General features: G+C 38.2%; 4 protein-coding genes across 4 annotated transcripts; 2 read left to right on the forward strand and 2 right to left on the reverse strand.

The window, feature by feature from the left end:
- Positions 1-967: 967 nt before the first annotated feature.
- On the forward strand, positions 968-1,610 carry LOC140756281 (uncharacterized). The gene has a single exon (XM_073091765.1). It carries the CDS (start codon positions 983-985, stop codon positions 1,538-1,540), a length of 558 nt encoding a protein of 185 aa, XP_072947866.1. The 5' UTR covers positions 968-982; the 3' UTR covers positions 1,541-1,610.
- Positions 1,611-7,902: 6,292 nt separating this feature from the next.
- Positions 7,903-8,628, reverse strand: LOC140756279 (uncharacterized). Its single transcript, XM_073091763.1, has one exon. The coding sequence runs from the start codon at positions 8,567-8,569 to the stop codon at positions 7,958-7,960; it is 612 nt and encodes a 203-aa protein (XP_072947864.1). The 5' UTR covers positions 8,570-8,628; the 3' UTR covers positions 7,903-7,957.
- Positions 8,629-11,141: 2,513 nt separating this feature from the next.
- On the reverse strand, positions 11,142-11,659 carry LOC140756285 (uncharacterized). Its single transcript, XM_073091768.1, has one exon. It carries the CDS (start codon positions 11,601-11,603, stop codon positions 11,202-11,204), a length of 402 nt encoding a protein of 133 aa, XP_072947869.1. The 5' UTR covers positions 11,604-11,659; the 3' UTR covers positions 11,142-11,201.
- A 3,039-nt stretch (positions 11,660-14,698) lies between these two features.
- Positions 14,699-15,529, forward strand: CPH13 (cuticular protein hypothetical 13). Its single transcript, XM_073091762.1, has one exon. It carries the CDS (start codon positions 14,741-14,743, stop codon positions 15,392-15,394), a length of 654 nt encoding a protein of 217 aa, XP_072947863.1. The 5' UTR covers positions 14,699-14,740; the 3' UTR covers positions 15,395-15,529.
- Positions 15,530-15,617: the final 88 nt, after the last annotated feature.

The raw sequence follows: 15,617 nt of genomic DNA on the forward strand, positions 1-15,617 counted from the left end.
GCAGTTTAAATTTTCACTTTACTTCTATCGTCCTAAGATATCAAATAGTATTAATTATACATAGTTTAAAAACTAAAAACCACGCTAAAATCGCACAAGGAAAATTGTTAATCCTGATTCCTGACGATTCTGCTGAGGAAATTGGAATACAATTATTAAAATCGTGTATTGTCATCGGTTCTTGATAATTGAATACAGTCCATATGACGGTAAGGGGCTACTGCCGCCCATGGACATCTGTAATCAACAGAGGTCGGCCACAGATGCGCTGCTAAATTACTATTTCATAATGCTATTGTTGTATATTAACGGTTCCTAATTGATTTTATTTTCGATTATGTTATCAAGACGTGTGTCCAAGGATTTAGTTTTTTATATCATGGTAACAACAAGCTCTACCAAATTTATTTTTATTGTCAATTACATATGTTTAAATTAAAAAAATATAGGTGCACACAGAAATAAAAAATAATACTTGAAGGTAATTTTTTAAGTTTATTATAGATTTATAAAAATAATCGAAAATATAAAGATTTGTATTATTTTGAACGTACAACGCAATATAATAATACATATAGTTATCTACTTGACAAATAAAAAGAAACCTAACTTCTTTGGTATATACCTATACTAATTTAGTTTACCTAAAATTCCAAATTTATGGAATCGCCGCAAAGTGATGATTAATTTTTGTAATCAGTAATGTGAACGGCCCTTTATCAAAGCCTTTATCAAGGTAACAAAAAAACATAAATAACTATTACGTTTGACGTCAAGACTCTGGTATGTATTTCATAAGCTCTAGGGTTTAATTTAGACAAAAATGTAGGCATGCGTCTAATGCCACAAACAAGGCTGCCCTTGCAGAGCTTTTCTTTCTGAGAATGATTGCTGGCCAACGCCCCATTGCATATTTCCTGACGCTACATATAAACAACACCTACAATATGAAATAGTATAAAAGCTACACGAAACAGGGAACATGCATCAGTCGTTCTTTGGACTAACAACAACACAGACCATAATGTTCAAGCTGGTGGTGTTGGCTTCCTTCGTGGCCCTGGCTTCGGCCAGCGCTATCGCTCCTCTCGGCTGGGCCGGCCACGGGTGGGCTGGTTGGGCCGGTCATGGCCTGGCTGCTCCCCTGGTCGCTCCTCATGTGGCTGCCCCGGTGGCGGTTGCCGCTCCCCTCGCCCTGGCCGCTCCCGTGCACGGCGCGTACAACTACAGAGGACCTCTGTCGCTGGCTCCCGGCCAGCCCGCTAACATCCTGGCTCATGATGGCAGACCTTTGGACACTCTCAGCGTGAACTTGGACCGTGCCGCCCACTACACCGCGAGGGCTGTGGACGCCCACGCCGCTCACGTTCTCCACAAGCGCTCCGCTGTGCTGGCTGCCGCTCCTGTTGCCTGGGGTCACGGTGCCCGTGTCGTCGCTCCTCTTGCCGCTGCGCCCGTGGTCGGAGCTTGGGGTCATGGTGCTGCCTGGGGTCATGCCGCACCCTGGGGTCACGCTGCCGCTTGGGGTGGTCATTGGTGAAAATTCTACAACAGATTTTAGATTAACAACCAATAATATTATTGACAATATAAAAGAGAGTTACCCCAAACTACTTTTCTTTTCTTTTCAAAATCCTTTAGAGTTCAGTTATTTTAAAGATTAAAGAAAATTGTATGTACAATATGTATACTATATTGTACATACAATTTTAAACCTCGTGGTAGGATCTTTGGCATCTCGTTGTAGAGGATCGGGTTCGAAACCCAAACTGGTGATATCTTCATATGCATGTTAGAAATTAATCTAGTAACTGAAAATATTGTGAAAAGATTGACCTGCCTGATAGTTAGTTTATCTAAATAAACTGTGAGTCGGGTATTATCACCATCAACTCTGAATATTTACATGGTAACTGTAAGTGAAATAAAAAACAAATGACCGACTTCGATGACACTAAATAAAAAATGAGTTGATCTAAATGTTGGTTAACTATTTAGATCTGAAATCTGAAGGAAAATTATCGGAAACTTTCCGATTTACATGAAATGAGGTCTTCTCGAAAATTAGCCGCGTAATACCGCATAAGCCGCAAATACATAAAAGTCGATAAAATCCATTACATCTCCTTTACGGGACTACACCCAACTCCACGAAATAGTCCACCAGTCAAGTAAGTGTGAATTGATAGACTTCATACACCCTTGAGAATTATTTTTTTCATATTCAGGTTTCCTTATACTTTTCCATATACTCGTTCGTATCTTTCAAAAATCAGAGGAGCCTGGGATATGAACCTCGAATAAGAGGCCGAGCCTCTTAACCACTAGGCTATTGCTGTTTATCATTATCATATAGTCAATTTGTATTCATGACCAGCATTTCAAATTATTGCCTAAAGTATTACATTATGAGACTAAACATGAGTAAACAAACCTTTAACCGGTATTATGACGTGTCTATAAATAACGCTTCTATGCCAGAACATAGCATGCAATACCTATGTTCGTGAAATGCATGGAACAGACGTTGATGTAACTCTTACACAACATTACACATACATCTATAATTGGGCTTTTCGTAGACTTCTCTTGTTTTGGGAATATTGGAACATTTTTGCCGTGGGCGCTTTTCCGAAATTTAGGATTGATTCCGAATCCAAAAGTTCAAAAAAATGTTCATTGTGTTTCCAATGACGATACTTACCAGATGGTGCCTTCATTTTTGCGTGTACGTGAATAAACTATAGAACATTTTCAATTTCAAGAAAGGCAAAAAGGTGACGACTTATTTACCACTTTTCATGTTTTACAAATGTCCAAAAATTTGGTCCTCTATGTTGGGGTGTACGCCAGATTTTAATGACGTCACTTTTCAATCATGTATTTTCATCCAAACCAAGTGCAATATTTAATTTCCAAATTGGACACTTAATTATATACGAACATTTAAGGAAATTTAAATAAAAACGTCTTGTTATAAAAATAAACTACGAGAAGTTAAAAAAAAAATTGAGAAGACCATTTACTTCCACACATATTATTATGTATAAAATGTATTTATTTTTATAGCAATTTCCGACATAAAATATAGGGTATATGAATGAGTGCATTAAGATATATTTAACAAAATTCAGCGATTTACGTAGTTAAGGAACTTTTTAATTGTAATTCAGTAAACGTAAGTTTGGTTAGATTGATCTATAGTATGACATACATATATCACATACATATGAGCTGTTATTTGCTACTTTAATTTTATAAGGCGTTTTTAAGATCTCCATCTTGTAACGGTCATAAAATAAAGTTGTATTTAATAGGGCTAGTTGCACTATGGATTGATACCATAAAATTACAGTTGATAAATAATATGTTAATTTAAGGCATAGGATATAGTAGTAATTTATTAAAATAAATTTAAAAGACGTTTTATTATAATGTTATAAAATGGATCCATAATTTATTGTATCTTCGTTAGATTAAAATATTTAAAAAGCTTTAAGCATAAGTACTTTGAATGGCGCGACTTTCAAATTTGGAACGGGCTTATTAACTACGCAATTACGCATGACAGAAAAATAATGGTTGATAAATTAATATTGTGGAAAATAGACAAATAAATAGAGAAAATATTATCGATACATGTGACAATTATTATAAATAAATGTTTTTTTAATGCATTTTGTTTGAACTTTTGTCCGTCGATAAAAATCGCTAATATTACGGAGAGATAGATATGTGTTTTTCACTTCTAGACCATTTTTTACTAATCTTGCACTTTATAAATATATGCCTACACCTATACCTATATATATTACCTATTAATAATATAGGGATAACCATAAGATATAGTATTTTTTGTAACAGAAGTAGTAAACAAATATATGCGCTATCTTATGTCAAACACTTCGAAATGGATATATGCCCTGTAGTTCAACACGGGAGTATTATGCATATAAGAGGAGCTTTGAGGCCTGTAATAGTAAATAGCCCCTGGATGACATTTGAATCTTCATTCCAAATAATTGTAATCTATATATATATAAGAGATTTCCACGTATATAGTCACTCATCACGATATCTCTGGAACCATTAGAGCTAAAGACTTGAAATTTGGTAGGAATATTCTTTTCACCGAGTAGAGGTCAGCTAAGAACGGATTTTACGAAATTCCACCCCCAAGAGGGGTTGCGGGGGTGTTAATTAAAAAAAAATCACATTTTAAAACTACAGCTCTTATAGGTATGAAACTTAGTCAGGATATTCTTTTTGGCATGTTTGAATTTACTAAAAACTAATTTTATGATATTCCACCGCCAGAGGGGAGTGCGGGGGCGTTGAAAATTAAAAAAAAAATATCTTCCAATCTATCGCTTTTAAAACTCTGAAACTTGACCAAAAAATTTTATGAAATATAGCTTCATTTTATAATGTAGATGCGCACTAAGAACGGATTTTTTGATATTTTAAGTTTACCGTTAAGGGGGTTAAATGGGGGTTGGAAGTTAATATGATAGTCCGTCAGTTTTAAAGCAAACTAGATGAAAATTGGTATTTAGCTTTCTGATTTAAAGTAATAAAAATCTAATCTAAGGGTTTTTCCAAAATCAACCCTAAAGGTGGTTTAATAGGGGTTTACAGGTTATTTTAAATTTTGCCATTTTGGAAGCCAGCACTATGAAAGTTAGCCATTGCATTGCTGGTTAGATATAAAATAACTTTAGTTCTACCGTTTTTGGAAAATCAACCCCTATGTGGGTTAAATAAGGGTTGTAAGTTTGTATAGAATTCCCCCAGTTTTGATGTAAACGCTATCAAAATCGGTATTTAGGTTTTCGATTAAAAATAATTAAATACCTATTTCACCATTTTTGGAAAATCAACCCTTAAGTTGGTAAAATAAGGGTTAACAGCTTATTTTAAAATTTGCCAATTTGAAAGCCAGCACTATGTAAGTTAGCCATTGGCTCACTGGTTAGATACAGTGGAACTATAATTCTACCGTTTAGAAAATGAACCCTTATTTGGGTTAAATAAGGGTTGTAAGTTTGTATGAGAGTCCCCCAGTTTTGATGTAAACTGTATAAAAATCGGTATCTGGGTTTCGATAGAAAATAATTAATCATCTATTTCATTGTTTTTGGAAAATCATCCCTTAAGTTCGTTAAATGGGGGTTGGAATTTTATTTCAAACTCCGTTAATTCGGAAGCAAGGACTATAAAAACTTGCATTTGGCTTTCCTGTTGGAAATAATAGAACTTTTTTAACACCATTTATGGAAAATCTATCCTCAAGAGGGTAAAATAGGGGTTGTAAGTTTGTATGAAAGTCCACCAGTTTTGAAGTAAACTGTATAAAAATCGGTATTTGGGTTTTCGATAGAAAATAATTAAACACTTATTTCATTTTTTTTTGGAAAATCATCCCTTAAGGTCGTTAATTGGGGGTTGGAATTTTATTCCAAATTCCGTTAATTCGGAAGCAAGGACTATAAAAACTTGCATTTGGCTTTCCTGTTAGAAATAATAGAACTTTTTAACACCATTTATGGAAAATCTACCCTCAAGAGGGTAAAATAGGGGTTGTAAGTTTGTATGAAAGTCCTCCAGTTTTAATGTAAACTGTATAAAAATCGGTATTTGGGTTTTCATCATTTAGATACCCACCCGGCTGGGATCTAACCCGGAACCCCTGGGGGCCTACCACCACCTTTTAAAAACCGTCATAGTTCAGGAAAGTTTTATTTCAATATTGCATGAACATTATTTTCTTTCGTACCACGATCACTTAAAACAGGGGGGCTACCACCATCTTTTAAAAACCATCATAGTTCAGGAAAGTTTTATTTCCTACTTAAAACAGTAAAATATTCCGTCATACACAGTTGAACAAACTTAAGCCCTTATTAATTTTTCGCTTATCCATTACATAAAACGAACTCAAATTGTCATATTTGGCTTAAAAAGTTAAATTTCCTGCAAGAAAAGTAAAAGTATGATTAAAATAATATTGTTTTAAGAGATGGTAGTAACCCTCCTGCTTGTCAGAACGATACGGTGACCGCTCCGCCACGCAGGTCATTAATATGATCATTAATTACTGTAATGTAGTCCGGCTTTGGCCTCTTCCGAAATTTTGAATACGCACATAATTTTGACTACACTTACCTAAACTTCTTGTGTTTGATGTATTGGCATATCTGTCAAATAAAGGCTGCAAGAGTTAGGATTTTACTAATTCTTTCGTTTATTTAATTTGTACATCGTGCTAAGAGAATGGTCTCATCTTACAATTATCAGAATTTTTTTAATATTTTTTGCTGTTATAAAGTAGAAATAGCCTTGGTGGTATGTTCGGAGTTGAATCACGAAAGATTTCTAAGCCTACAAAAATCATTTAATTATTTTATTAGCTATCCCGAGTTCACGGTAGTATCTCTTTGATATTTACAACTACAGTGGCGTCGTGTCCTTGACCGATATCACACGGGAGGCTTCACGGGACGCGCCCTTGGGACGTGTTCTCGTAAGTATCCTTATACACATTTTATGTAGTTTTGAGTCACTAGGCGGGTGTCAAGAGCTGGAATCTTGAAATAAGAGCTTGCGCTTATTTCGCTTATATAGATGCGAAACTATATATGTTTACGACGGTCATAATACGATATTAGTAAAGATTACTCACTCCTAATGAGAAAATGTACCCAGTTTTGAGAATTGAATTAGTTGGGTAAAAAAGTTTTGCCAAAAGTTCTCCGTGCTAAAATGTCCCTAAAATATTTGAAATAATTATTTATTTATTATGTAAATTACGCAGTATTAGTTATTTATTCGTAAATTTTCTCTAAAAATGTTTTTATTTGTCAAGAATTCAAAAAAAGAACTTACTAAAATAAGCCGTTTGTGGCTACATTCGATTTCAAGGCGGCGAAGTATCTTTACTAATCTATGATGACGGTATGCAATCACACATACGAGACTATGTCCTTCACTGGGTCGAACTCTTACTGTTGTTTCTCTTTGTTTTAGCCGCTTACAACAGGGATACCCTAGGTCTATTTTAGCCGAGAGAACTTACCAATCCAGTTGAAGGTTCGGATGTGTTTTATTTTGTTTGAAAAATATAAACAATATGATTAGTACAATGAACGAATTTAAACAATTAATCTATACAATTAAATAAAGCAGAAATTTATTTTCAATTTTAATTTGTAAGCTTTGTTCTAAGCTTCTACTGGTTAATACTTTTTAAACCTTGGAGGTTTTTTTTTATACTGTCAAACGTTTTTCAAACTGTCTATTAGTGTGACAATAATTGACCTAATCATTATACTAACACACTCAAACTTGTCTGTAAGAGATCGTTGTTGTGATAACATCGCCTTTGTCTTTGTGGATAATAAAGTTGAAATAATTAAATGAATTAATTAGTACAAAGATAGTACTAGATTAACCATTTATTTCTCCCTGTGTAAAGTGCGCGAGAATTTTACTGCGGAATTACCTCAGATGTGAAGGATTAAAGTACAAATCTATTTTTAAAAACTTTTGTGTTCATGTAACAATTGTAATAAGTTGCATGATATAAGTTAATCACTTATGATGTTTATTTATAGATTTAATAATTAATATTTATAGAAGACTCAAAAATGTTCTGAGTCAATACAAATATTTGCGTCCTATTAAAATGGCGTTCAAGATCTTAATTGTAAACAAGTTGTATATACTGTAAATATATTATGATTTAACTGATTGTACCTGATTTCGACCTTCAATTAAATAAAACAACATTCGCCAGAGCTCCCTAGTTCAAAGGAATAATAATTGTTTTGATGCCTTGTCACATAACGTGTGATCAATTAAATTTATCATGTCTATCAAATGAGTGGAAATAAAATACAGATGTTTTAATTAGCTATTTATTTGCTTAGGATTTGGTCAGTGTTTACAAGATGGTCGTTTACCAGACGTGGGCGAGGGGGGCGGTGTAAGCCACGGAGTGGGCGGCTACCACGGGCGCAGCGGCGTAGGTGTGCGCAACCAAGGGAGCGTGCGCGTACGTGGAGTAAGCCACGGGGGCGATGACGGCAGAGCGCTTCTTCAAGAAGTGGAATCCGTTGTTGAGGGCCTTAGCGGTGAAGTGAGCGGAGCGGTCCACGTTCACTTCCAAGGTGTCAAGGGGCCTGCCGTCGGCGCCCAGGATGTTGGCGGGCTGGCCGGGAGCCAGGGAGAGGGGTCCGCGGTAGTTGTAGGGCTGCACCAGAGCGGCGGAGTAAGCCAGGGGAGCGAAGAGAGCAGCGGAGCGCTTCTTCAGGATGTGGAGACCACCCTCGAGGGCCTTGGCGGTAAGGTGAGCAGCACGGTCCACGTTGACCTCAGCGGTGTCCAGGGGCCTGCCGTCAGCGGCGAGGATGTTGGCGGGCTGTCCGGGGGCGAGCGACAGGGGTCCACGGTAGTTGTAGGGTTGCAGCAGGGGCGCGGTGTAGGCGAGGGGCGCCACGTATCCGGCGTAGTAGGGCGAGATGGCCGAAGCCGCCGCCAGCAAGCAAGACAACACCACCAGCTTCATCATTTTGTAAGTGGTCTGTGTTGTTTTCTGTGCTCCGAAACACTGATGCTATCGGACGGTTGCATGCGTCTTTTATACTTGCATCATATGAATAGCTAGATGGGCGTCGCCGGAATACATTGTCGACCCTGAGAGGACTACTTTTGATAAGAAATAAAAGTTCACATATATTGTAGGGCGGTTTTTTCTCCAATGCCTCAGTTGCATCTTAATTAGGTTGCGATATTTGCGTCATTATTTCTATAAAGTACTCGTACGTATTGTGTTAAAAAATGTAAATATAGTATTTTACGTTATTTACATTGATTAAACAAGTGATAACTTACTTGCATTGAGATTGCTACGAAAGTATTTGTATGCAAATATATTCCATAGATCTTTGCAGAATTTATTTGCATGATAAGAGTCTTGTGTTAACAACTTACATTGAGTGTATTTAGTTTGTGCCTTTCATTGTTGGGCTTTGTCTTAATAACTTAAACGATCATACTCGTAGAAGCTTTAAGGAACCTAGGACATTCCTGGGGATCCCTTAGCACGTTATATTTTTGGACCCCAACCCCGAATTTTAAGGTAAAAGATATATGGATGTTGAAATTGCATGTACTTGCGTAAATATGTATCTATGTGTAAGGCTTGTAGTCAGGATTTCTACCATAATCTACCAAAGTGATGGCAAAGTGCGTATTGAGAGACTTCATATACCTTAGAGAACTTTTATTTTTAAAATCTCTCACAGTTTTCCTCTCTATGTTTTCTTTAACCGTTAAAGAAGATGATAATGAATTCGCCTAGGATTCGAACCTCGGACCCTTTTAACGACAAGGCTATCACTTCTTATTTTTGTATGGTAACCCAAAATAAATAAGTCCGAATCAATATGTATATTGTATGAAATGTTCTAAATATGACAGATATTTGATTGTAAATAATCGTCAGTGGCTTCAATAATTGTTTCTAAGTTATTTATTTACATTTACTGCATAAGCTGAGTCCCTTTAACCTTCGTAATTACTTATACAGTAATACTACTATGACATAACGTTTCCTAGATCTACTTACATAATTTTAAAATTCTTTAAGCTGTACTGATGGATTTCAGAACAATGACATTTTTATTCATATATGTACAACGACATTACTATAAATGCATCATCAAGAACTAGATCTGAACTCATTTTGATTGAAAGGTACAATACTGCATGCGTGCTGATACGACGCTAGCAGTGCTGTTAAGTCACTATATTTTGAGTTTAAAAGATGAAGTAATATCTGTGGTTGATTTACATGTGCATGTGTGTATGTGACCACTCTGGAGGAACGACCACCATACCTACGTTTTTTTTTTTTTTTATAATATAAGAGTAGCAGACGAGCATGCAGTCCACCTGATGGTAAGTGGCTACTGCCGCCCATGGACATCTGTAATCAACCCCAGATAGGATTAGATATTCCTACCTGAGGTCGGCCACAGATGCGCCGCTACCCCTGAGGACTAAGCTGGAACGCCTCGGAAAAGTCTGTCTCCCTTACCACACCACCACTACGTAAGGCAGGAAGCCTTCTATACAATAGTGTTACGCTGCTTTGTTCTGCTGTAACCTTATAGGTTTTCTTGTCCTAAAAATAAGTGAGACATTAGTGTCAAATAAGTACTCAGTTTAGATTTAAATTTAGACACTCAGTCATCAGGTAGCAACGTATCTGTGGTCAGTACTCTGATCAGATCTGGGATTGTTTACAGATTACCATCAAGTGAAGGGTAGTAATTTATATAATCCACTATCAGAGAGTCACCGTGTGATAGAATTTTTGGGGTTTTCTCCACGTATTTGATGTTACAGCAGATTGCAGAATGTATCACGATACGTAGTCTATAGAGTCTGAAGGTGGTGGAACCCTTTGTGGTTCGTGTCCAGTGGCGCCACCTCCTCACCTATTTTTCCCTCATAACGATACGTGGATATGTACGGTATGTACGTGGATATGTACGATTTTTATACATTTGTATTTTAGTCACGGTAAGGCCGCGAGATTATCAGATTTACAACATACTCCGTTTTTATGTAATGATAGTAGCAAGCGTATGTGTAACTTATCTAAACTTAAGTAGTATACTAAATTCGGTGTATAATTTTTTTCCAATTCGATCCTTAAAACACATCTATGACCCCTATACAAAATGTATGTGGAAAATCACCTTCTCTTTTTTTATAAAATGGGAGTAGAAGACGAGTATGCAGTTTACATTGCTAGATGGTTAGTACCTACTACTACCGCTCATGGACATCTGTGGTTAACCCCAGATAGGATTAGATATTTTTACCTGAGGACAGCCACAGATATACCGCTACCCCTGAAGACTACTAAGCTGGAACGCCTCGAAAGTGTGTGTCCCTTACCACGCTACAAACCAGAACACAGCAGTAAACGTGTATTTATATTGTATGTGTAATGTGTTAGGAATATTATAATTTACTAACAGAAATAATTGTAGACGGCTGGATTTGTAGACAGGACACATGCATAGCCTGTATTTTTTGTTTAATGACAAGTAATTAGTAAAACAAAATAATTCGAATTGTAATCAATGTATTATTTCAAATCAGGTGTCAGAAGTAGGTCGCGGGTTGGTTTAGTAGGCACGGATGATGGGGGCGTTGTAGGTAGGTATGTAGGGGGAGACGTAGCTGACGCGCGCGTTGTACGGCGTGGCGTACGACGCGGCGTACGACGAGTAGGGGAGCAGGTTAGCCGCGCGCTTCTTAATCAGGTGCAGGCCGGTCTTGGCGGCGAAGTGCGCTGCGCGGTCCTGGTTCACTTCCAGGGTGTCGAGCGGGCGGCCATCAGCGCCCAGGATTTCAGCGGGTTGTCCGGGAGCCAGCGACAGCGGACCGCGGTAGTTGTAAGGCTGTACCAGCGGTGCAGCGTACGGGAACGGTGCGGCGTAGGGGTACGCCCCGAAAGGAGATATGTAGATGGGGCTAATCGCCGTCGCCACCGCGAACGCGCAACACAACACCACCAGTTTCATCATCTTGCAGGTCTGTGTTGTTTGATGAGCTCAGGAACACTGATGCTACGGGATGATTGCGAAGGTCTTAAATACCGCATGATTTAATTAACCGAGTTGATGCCGGAAATCTTTAGTTATCTTAAAAGGCATCCTTTTGTGAAAAATAAAAGAAAGACATGTTTATTCGACGTGCTGATTTCTTTAGTTGAACCTACAAATATCAAGACTTGCATTAAATGTCACAATGTGGTATTGAGTCTGTACGCGTTAATATGTCTCGTAAATTAAAGGTAATATGAGCTCTACATTATAGCACTTTTTATGTTCGGTTTAAACAATATATATTCCAGTTTACTTATAATCGAACCTTCAATGTACTTAAATTTGTGTGATGAAACATTTTCATGTAGTTGTATTAATTGAATAAGGTTCTATGATACAGGTCTTGTGGTTTTAGACTGTATGGCTATATCGTCTATGAATACGAGTATCGTTTAGATTATGGTTATGTACCTACTGCCCGTGTTATTTAATTTAAAAATATAGTCATTAGAAGAAAGCAGCATCAATATATAAATTGTTTATTGCCTATGAGTTTTTTAACAGGCCTTTATCAACAAATACAGTCATCACGGCGTGGTATTGATAGCGGAGATTTGTGCGTACAACTTGACCTCTCAACCGAATGGTCTGAAGTTCGAGTCCCAAGCACACAACGCTGATTTTTCAAAATGTTCGTATTACAGATTCATTATCACTTACTAATGATGAAGGAAAACATTGCGAGTAAACCTCCATGTGTAAAGTGTTCTCAATAAGTCCGCCCGATATACTATAGCTTTAACCCCCCCCGACTCTTAGAGGAGACCCGTTCCCAGCAGTGGCATACTGGTATATACTATTTAAGACGTTAAATACAAATTATTTTAATTTATCAAATTATTTTTAAGTACTTTTATAATAATAAGTATTTAATTTGATCATTGTTATCAAGTTTATAATATTATCAATACATTTAGATATCTGAGTATATTGTTTATTATAATAATGTATGTGTAATGGAAGATTGGAGGTGCTTGTCACAAGTATAAATTTATTTATGCTTACAAAGTAGCTTCTGCGAATGTTTAAAACGAATGTTATCATTATTAAATAAACGTTTTATTTTATCATTTCATGCGTTCAAGACATTAACGCACTGTAACAGTGTGATTTTAACTCATGCATAATTCAGGATTGGGTACGTCATCGCAACTCGACCTGAAACTAGGCTAAGAACACGTGCTCTACGACACGACCTCGCGACCCGGCTGAGAGCTCAAGACGGGCTATTTTTGACTCACGATCTGCCTAAGCTAGGGTTGTCTAACCTTGTGTTTTATAAGCTGTTAATAAAATCAGCTGATTAACACACTATTTGGTCTAATGTTACGTTTTTTAATTGTTGACATGCGAAACATCTTGGTAGCGAAGGCTTGTGCTTGAAAGTTGGCCTCGCAACCGAGCGGTTTGAGCTAGTAGTCCCAAGCACGCACCGCTTTTTTCAAAGTTATCTGCGTATTACAGATTAATTGTCAATTGTAACAATGAAGGAAAGTATTGTGTTAATTTTTTGAAAGGAGTCAATATGAAAGGTGTGTGACACATACCAATAAGCACTATATACTATGCGTTAAACCCCTCACTCTGAGGAAACTTGTGCCGTATAGTTCATAGTTTTATAATAGCCTTTTTTTCGTTGACGAGGGGGAAAACTTCAAAAGGTACCGCACGCAGGACTCAGGGTTATGTGGGACTTTTAGCGCACTAAAACCCCCCCGGTGGCCGTCCTCAGCGTTTGGTGGCGAACTCAGGGACACAACACAACCGGAGTCCTCCTAACGCGATGCCCTTCTATCGGGCTCTGCCCTGGGGGGAGCAATTTACGCTCTCACATACCCTGATGATTACAGCGATATGCGACCACACAAACCGCTGTCGCTTGCTGGACGGTTCGAGCACCCACTCTTGCCGCCCGCAACCCCGGAAGCCCCTTTTAGTCGCCTCTTACGACAGGCAGGGGATACCGTAGCCCAATTCTGGTCCGGGTACTACAGGGACAAGTTTTTTAATAGCCTACTACTTGTATGTATAGTTTTATAACAGCCTGTAATACAAAACTATATACTAGTGAATGTAAACATATTATTTGTAAATTTTACTATCTTTCATAGGTAAAATTTCCATTACCAATGCAACATATATTGGATCAATTATATAATTAATTTATGCGTACACTCTTTATAAAATAATCTAAGAGATGCGACTGTTTAGGTGTAAATAATTGTATGTCGTAAGACATGTATGCAAATAAGTTTCCTTTCGAGAACGCGTGTCTTTATTTAAGTGAATAATTTATTGATTTATGGAAAGGAATCCTTTAAGTAATTTGCCGCTTCAAGTTTTTTGATGAGTAAATTAGTATCGTGCTCTGTTCATGTTTCCTATCAATTGTCTTATTATGTTAAAAGAAAAAGTATATTTTTTTGGTCCAGTTAAGAGTTCTACTGGAGGTTGGCTACAGCTTAGTTGCTACTCCTGAGGTATGTTGGAACGGCTTGGATAAGTAAGGGAGACACCCTTCAAACCATAAAACACTAGCGTTCAAAACTGCCGTTACTTGGAAGAAACAGTTATGGCGGTGGTGCCTTCGGAGTCGAACCCCAAAGGTATGAACCAGCAGTATAATAATATGTTAAAAATTTAAAGCATTGCTTTTTAAAAACACAATGTTTTGTTCCCATTTAAAATTATCATAATAAGTAGCTGGTACCGGTAAGTAACGATGCTATTAACATTTAACTTAATCTGTGCAAAAATAATCGGCGCGTTCAACTTTCATCTTTAACGAGAGCGGGCTCTCATAATATTGTCTTGTTTATAATGAAAATGTATCAAGATCAATTTGCTCTTATTTGAACAGTTAAGCGGTCACGACGGTGATGAACTGACTTGTCCGTCTCGGTGGCCTTGTCAACGTAAATACCAACTTCCTGGACGACCTTCTTGCACCGGTTTACAATATGAGATCGCCCTTATTTTCGTGACTTTCTATAAATACGAACCGATGCATTGTGTTGGCATCATTCGTTTTTGCAACGGACAACACAGACCACAAGATGTACAAGTTGGTGGTGTTGTCTTTCCTCGCGGTGGCGGTGGCTGAGCCCGGCGCGCTGTTGACGCCCTACGCGTTCTCCTCCACCCTGGTGTCTCCAGCGACGACGACGATCACTAAGCAGGCCAGCAGTGTCGTGCACCCGTCTCCGTTCTTCTACCAGGCGCCCCTTGCCTACACGCACTTCATCAAGAAGCGGTCCGTGGCTCTGAGCCCCTACTTCGCGCCTACGACGTACATCTCTTCTCCGCTGGCAACTACTTACAGCGCGCCCTGGATCCACGCGTCTTCGATCCTGCCCACGACGCATCTGGGGACTCCTCTTGCTTACACCACCGCGCATCTGATCAAGAAGAGGTCTGCGCCTTTCGTATACCCCGCCACCTACATCGCCCCGACGACGTACACCACTACGCCCTTAGTAGCATCGACTTACGCTGCTGCCCCCATCTTCCGCACTCCCTTGATCGCGTCTCCTTTTAACTACGCTCATTTGATCAAGAAGCGCTCAGCCGTCACTGCGTACGTCGCTCCCGCCTCATACTCGTCCCAGTCCAGAATTGATTACCATGGTGCTCCCGTGGTCTCAACTTATGCCTCCTACCACCCTCTGGGTAGTTACCCAGCTCTCCACAGCCCCGTCATCTTCGCTTGAATACCCTAATCCCAGCAATTGTCCCAGTAACCGGAATAATGCAATAAAATGTGTCCAAATTCTCCTGTAGCTCTACATATTTTCAAATCTGTACATACAATAATTTTGTAAATAAACGATTTTCAATTACATAAAGTCTTTTTCATTTATGTCAATTAATTATACTTCTAACACCTTTCATTTACGAGTATATGGTCTATTTTGCCGCCATGAAATGCCAACT

This window comes from Epargyreus clarus, unplaced genomic scaffold, assembly GCF_041222505.1.
Source record: "Epargyreus clarus isolate Ecla_fem2 unplaced genomic scaffold, WU_Ecla_fem_2.2 ptg000034l, whole genome shotgun sequence".
Classification (NCBI taxonomy): Eukaryota; Metazoa; Arthropoda; class Insecta; order Lepidoptera; family Hesperiidae; genus Epargyreus; species Epargyreus clarus.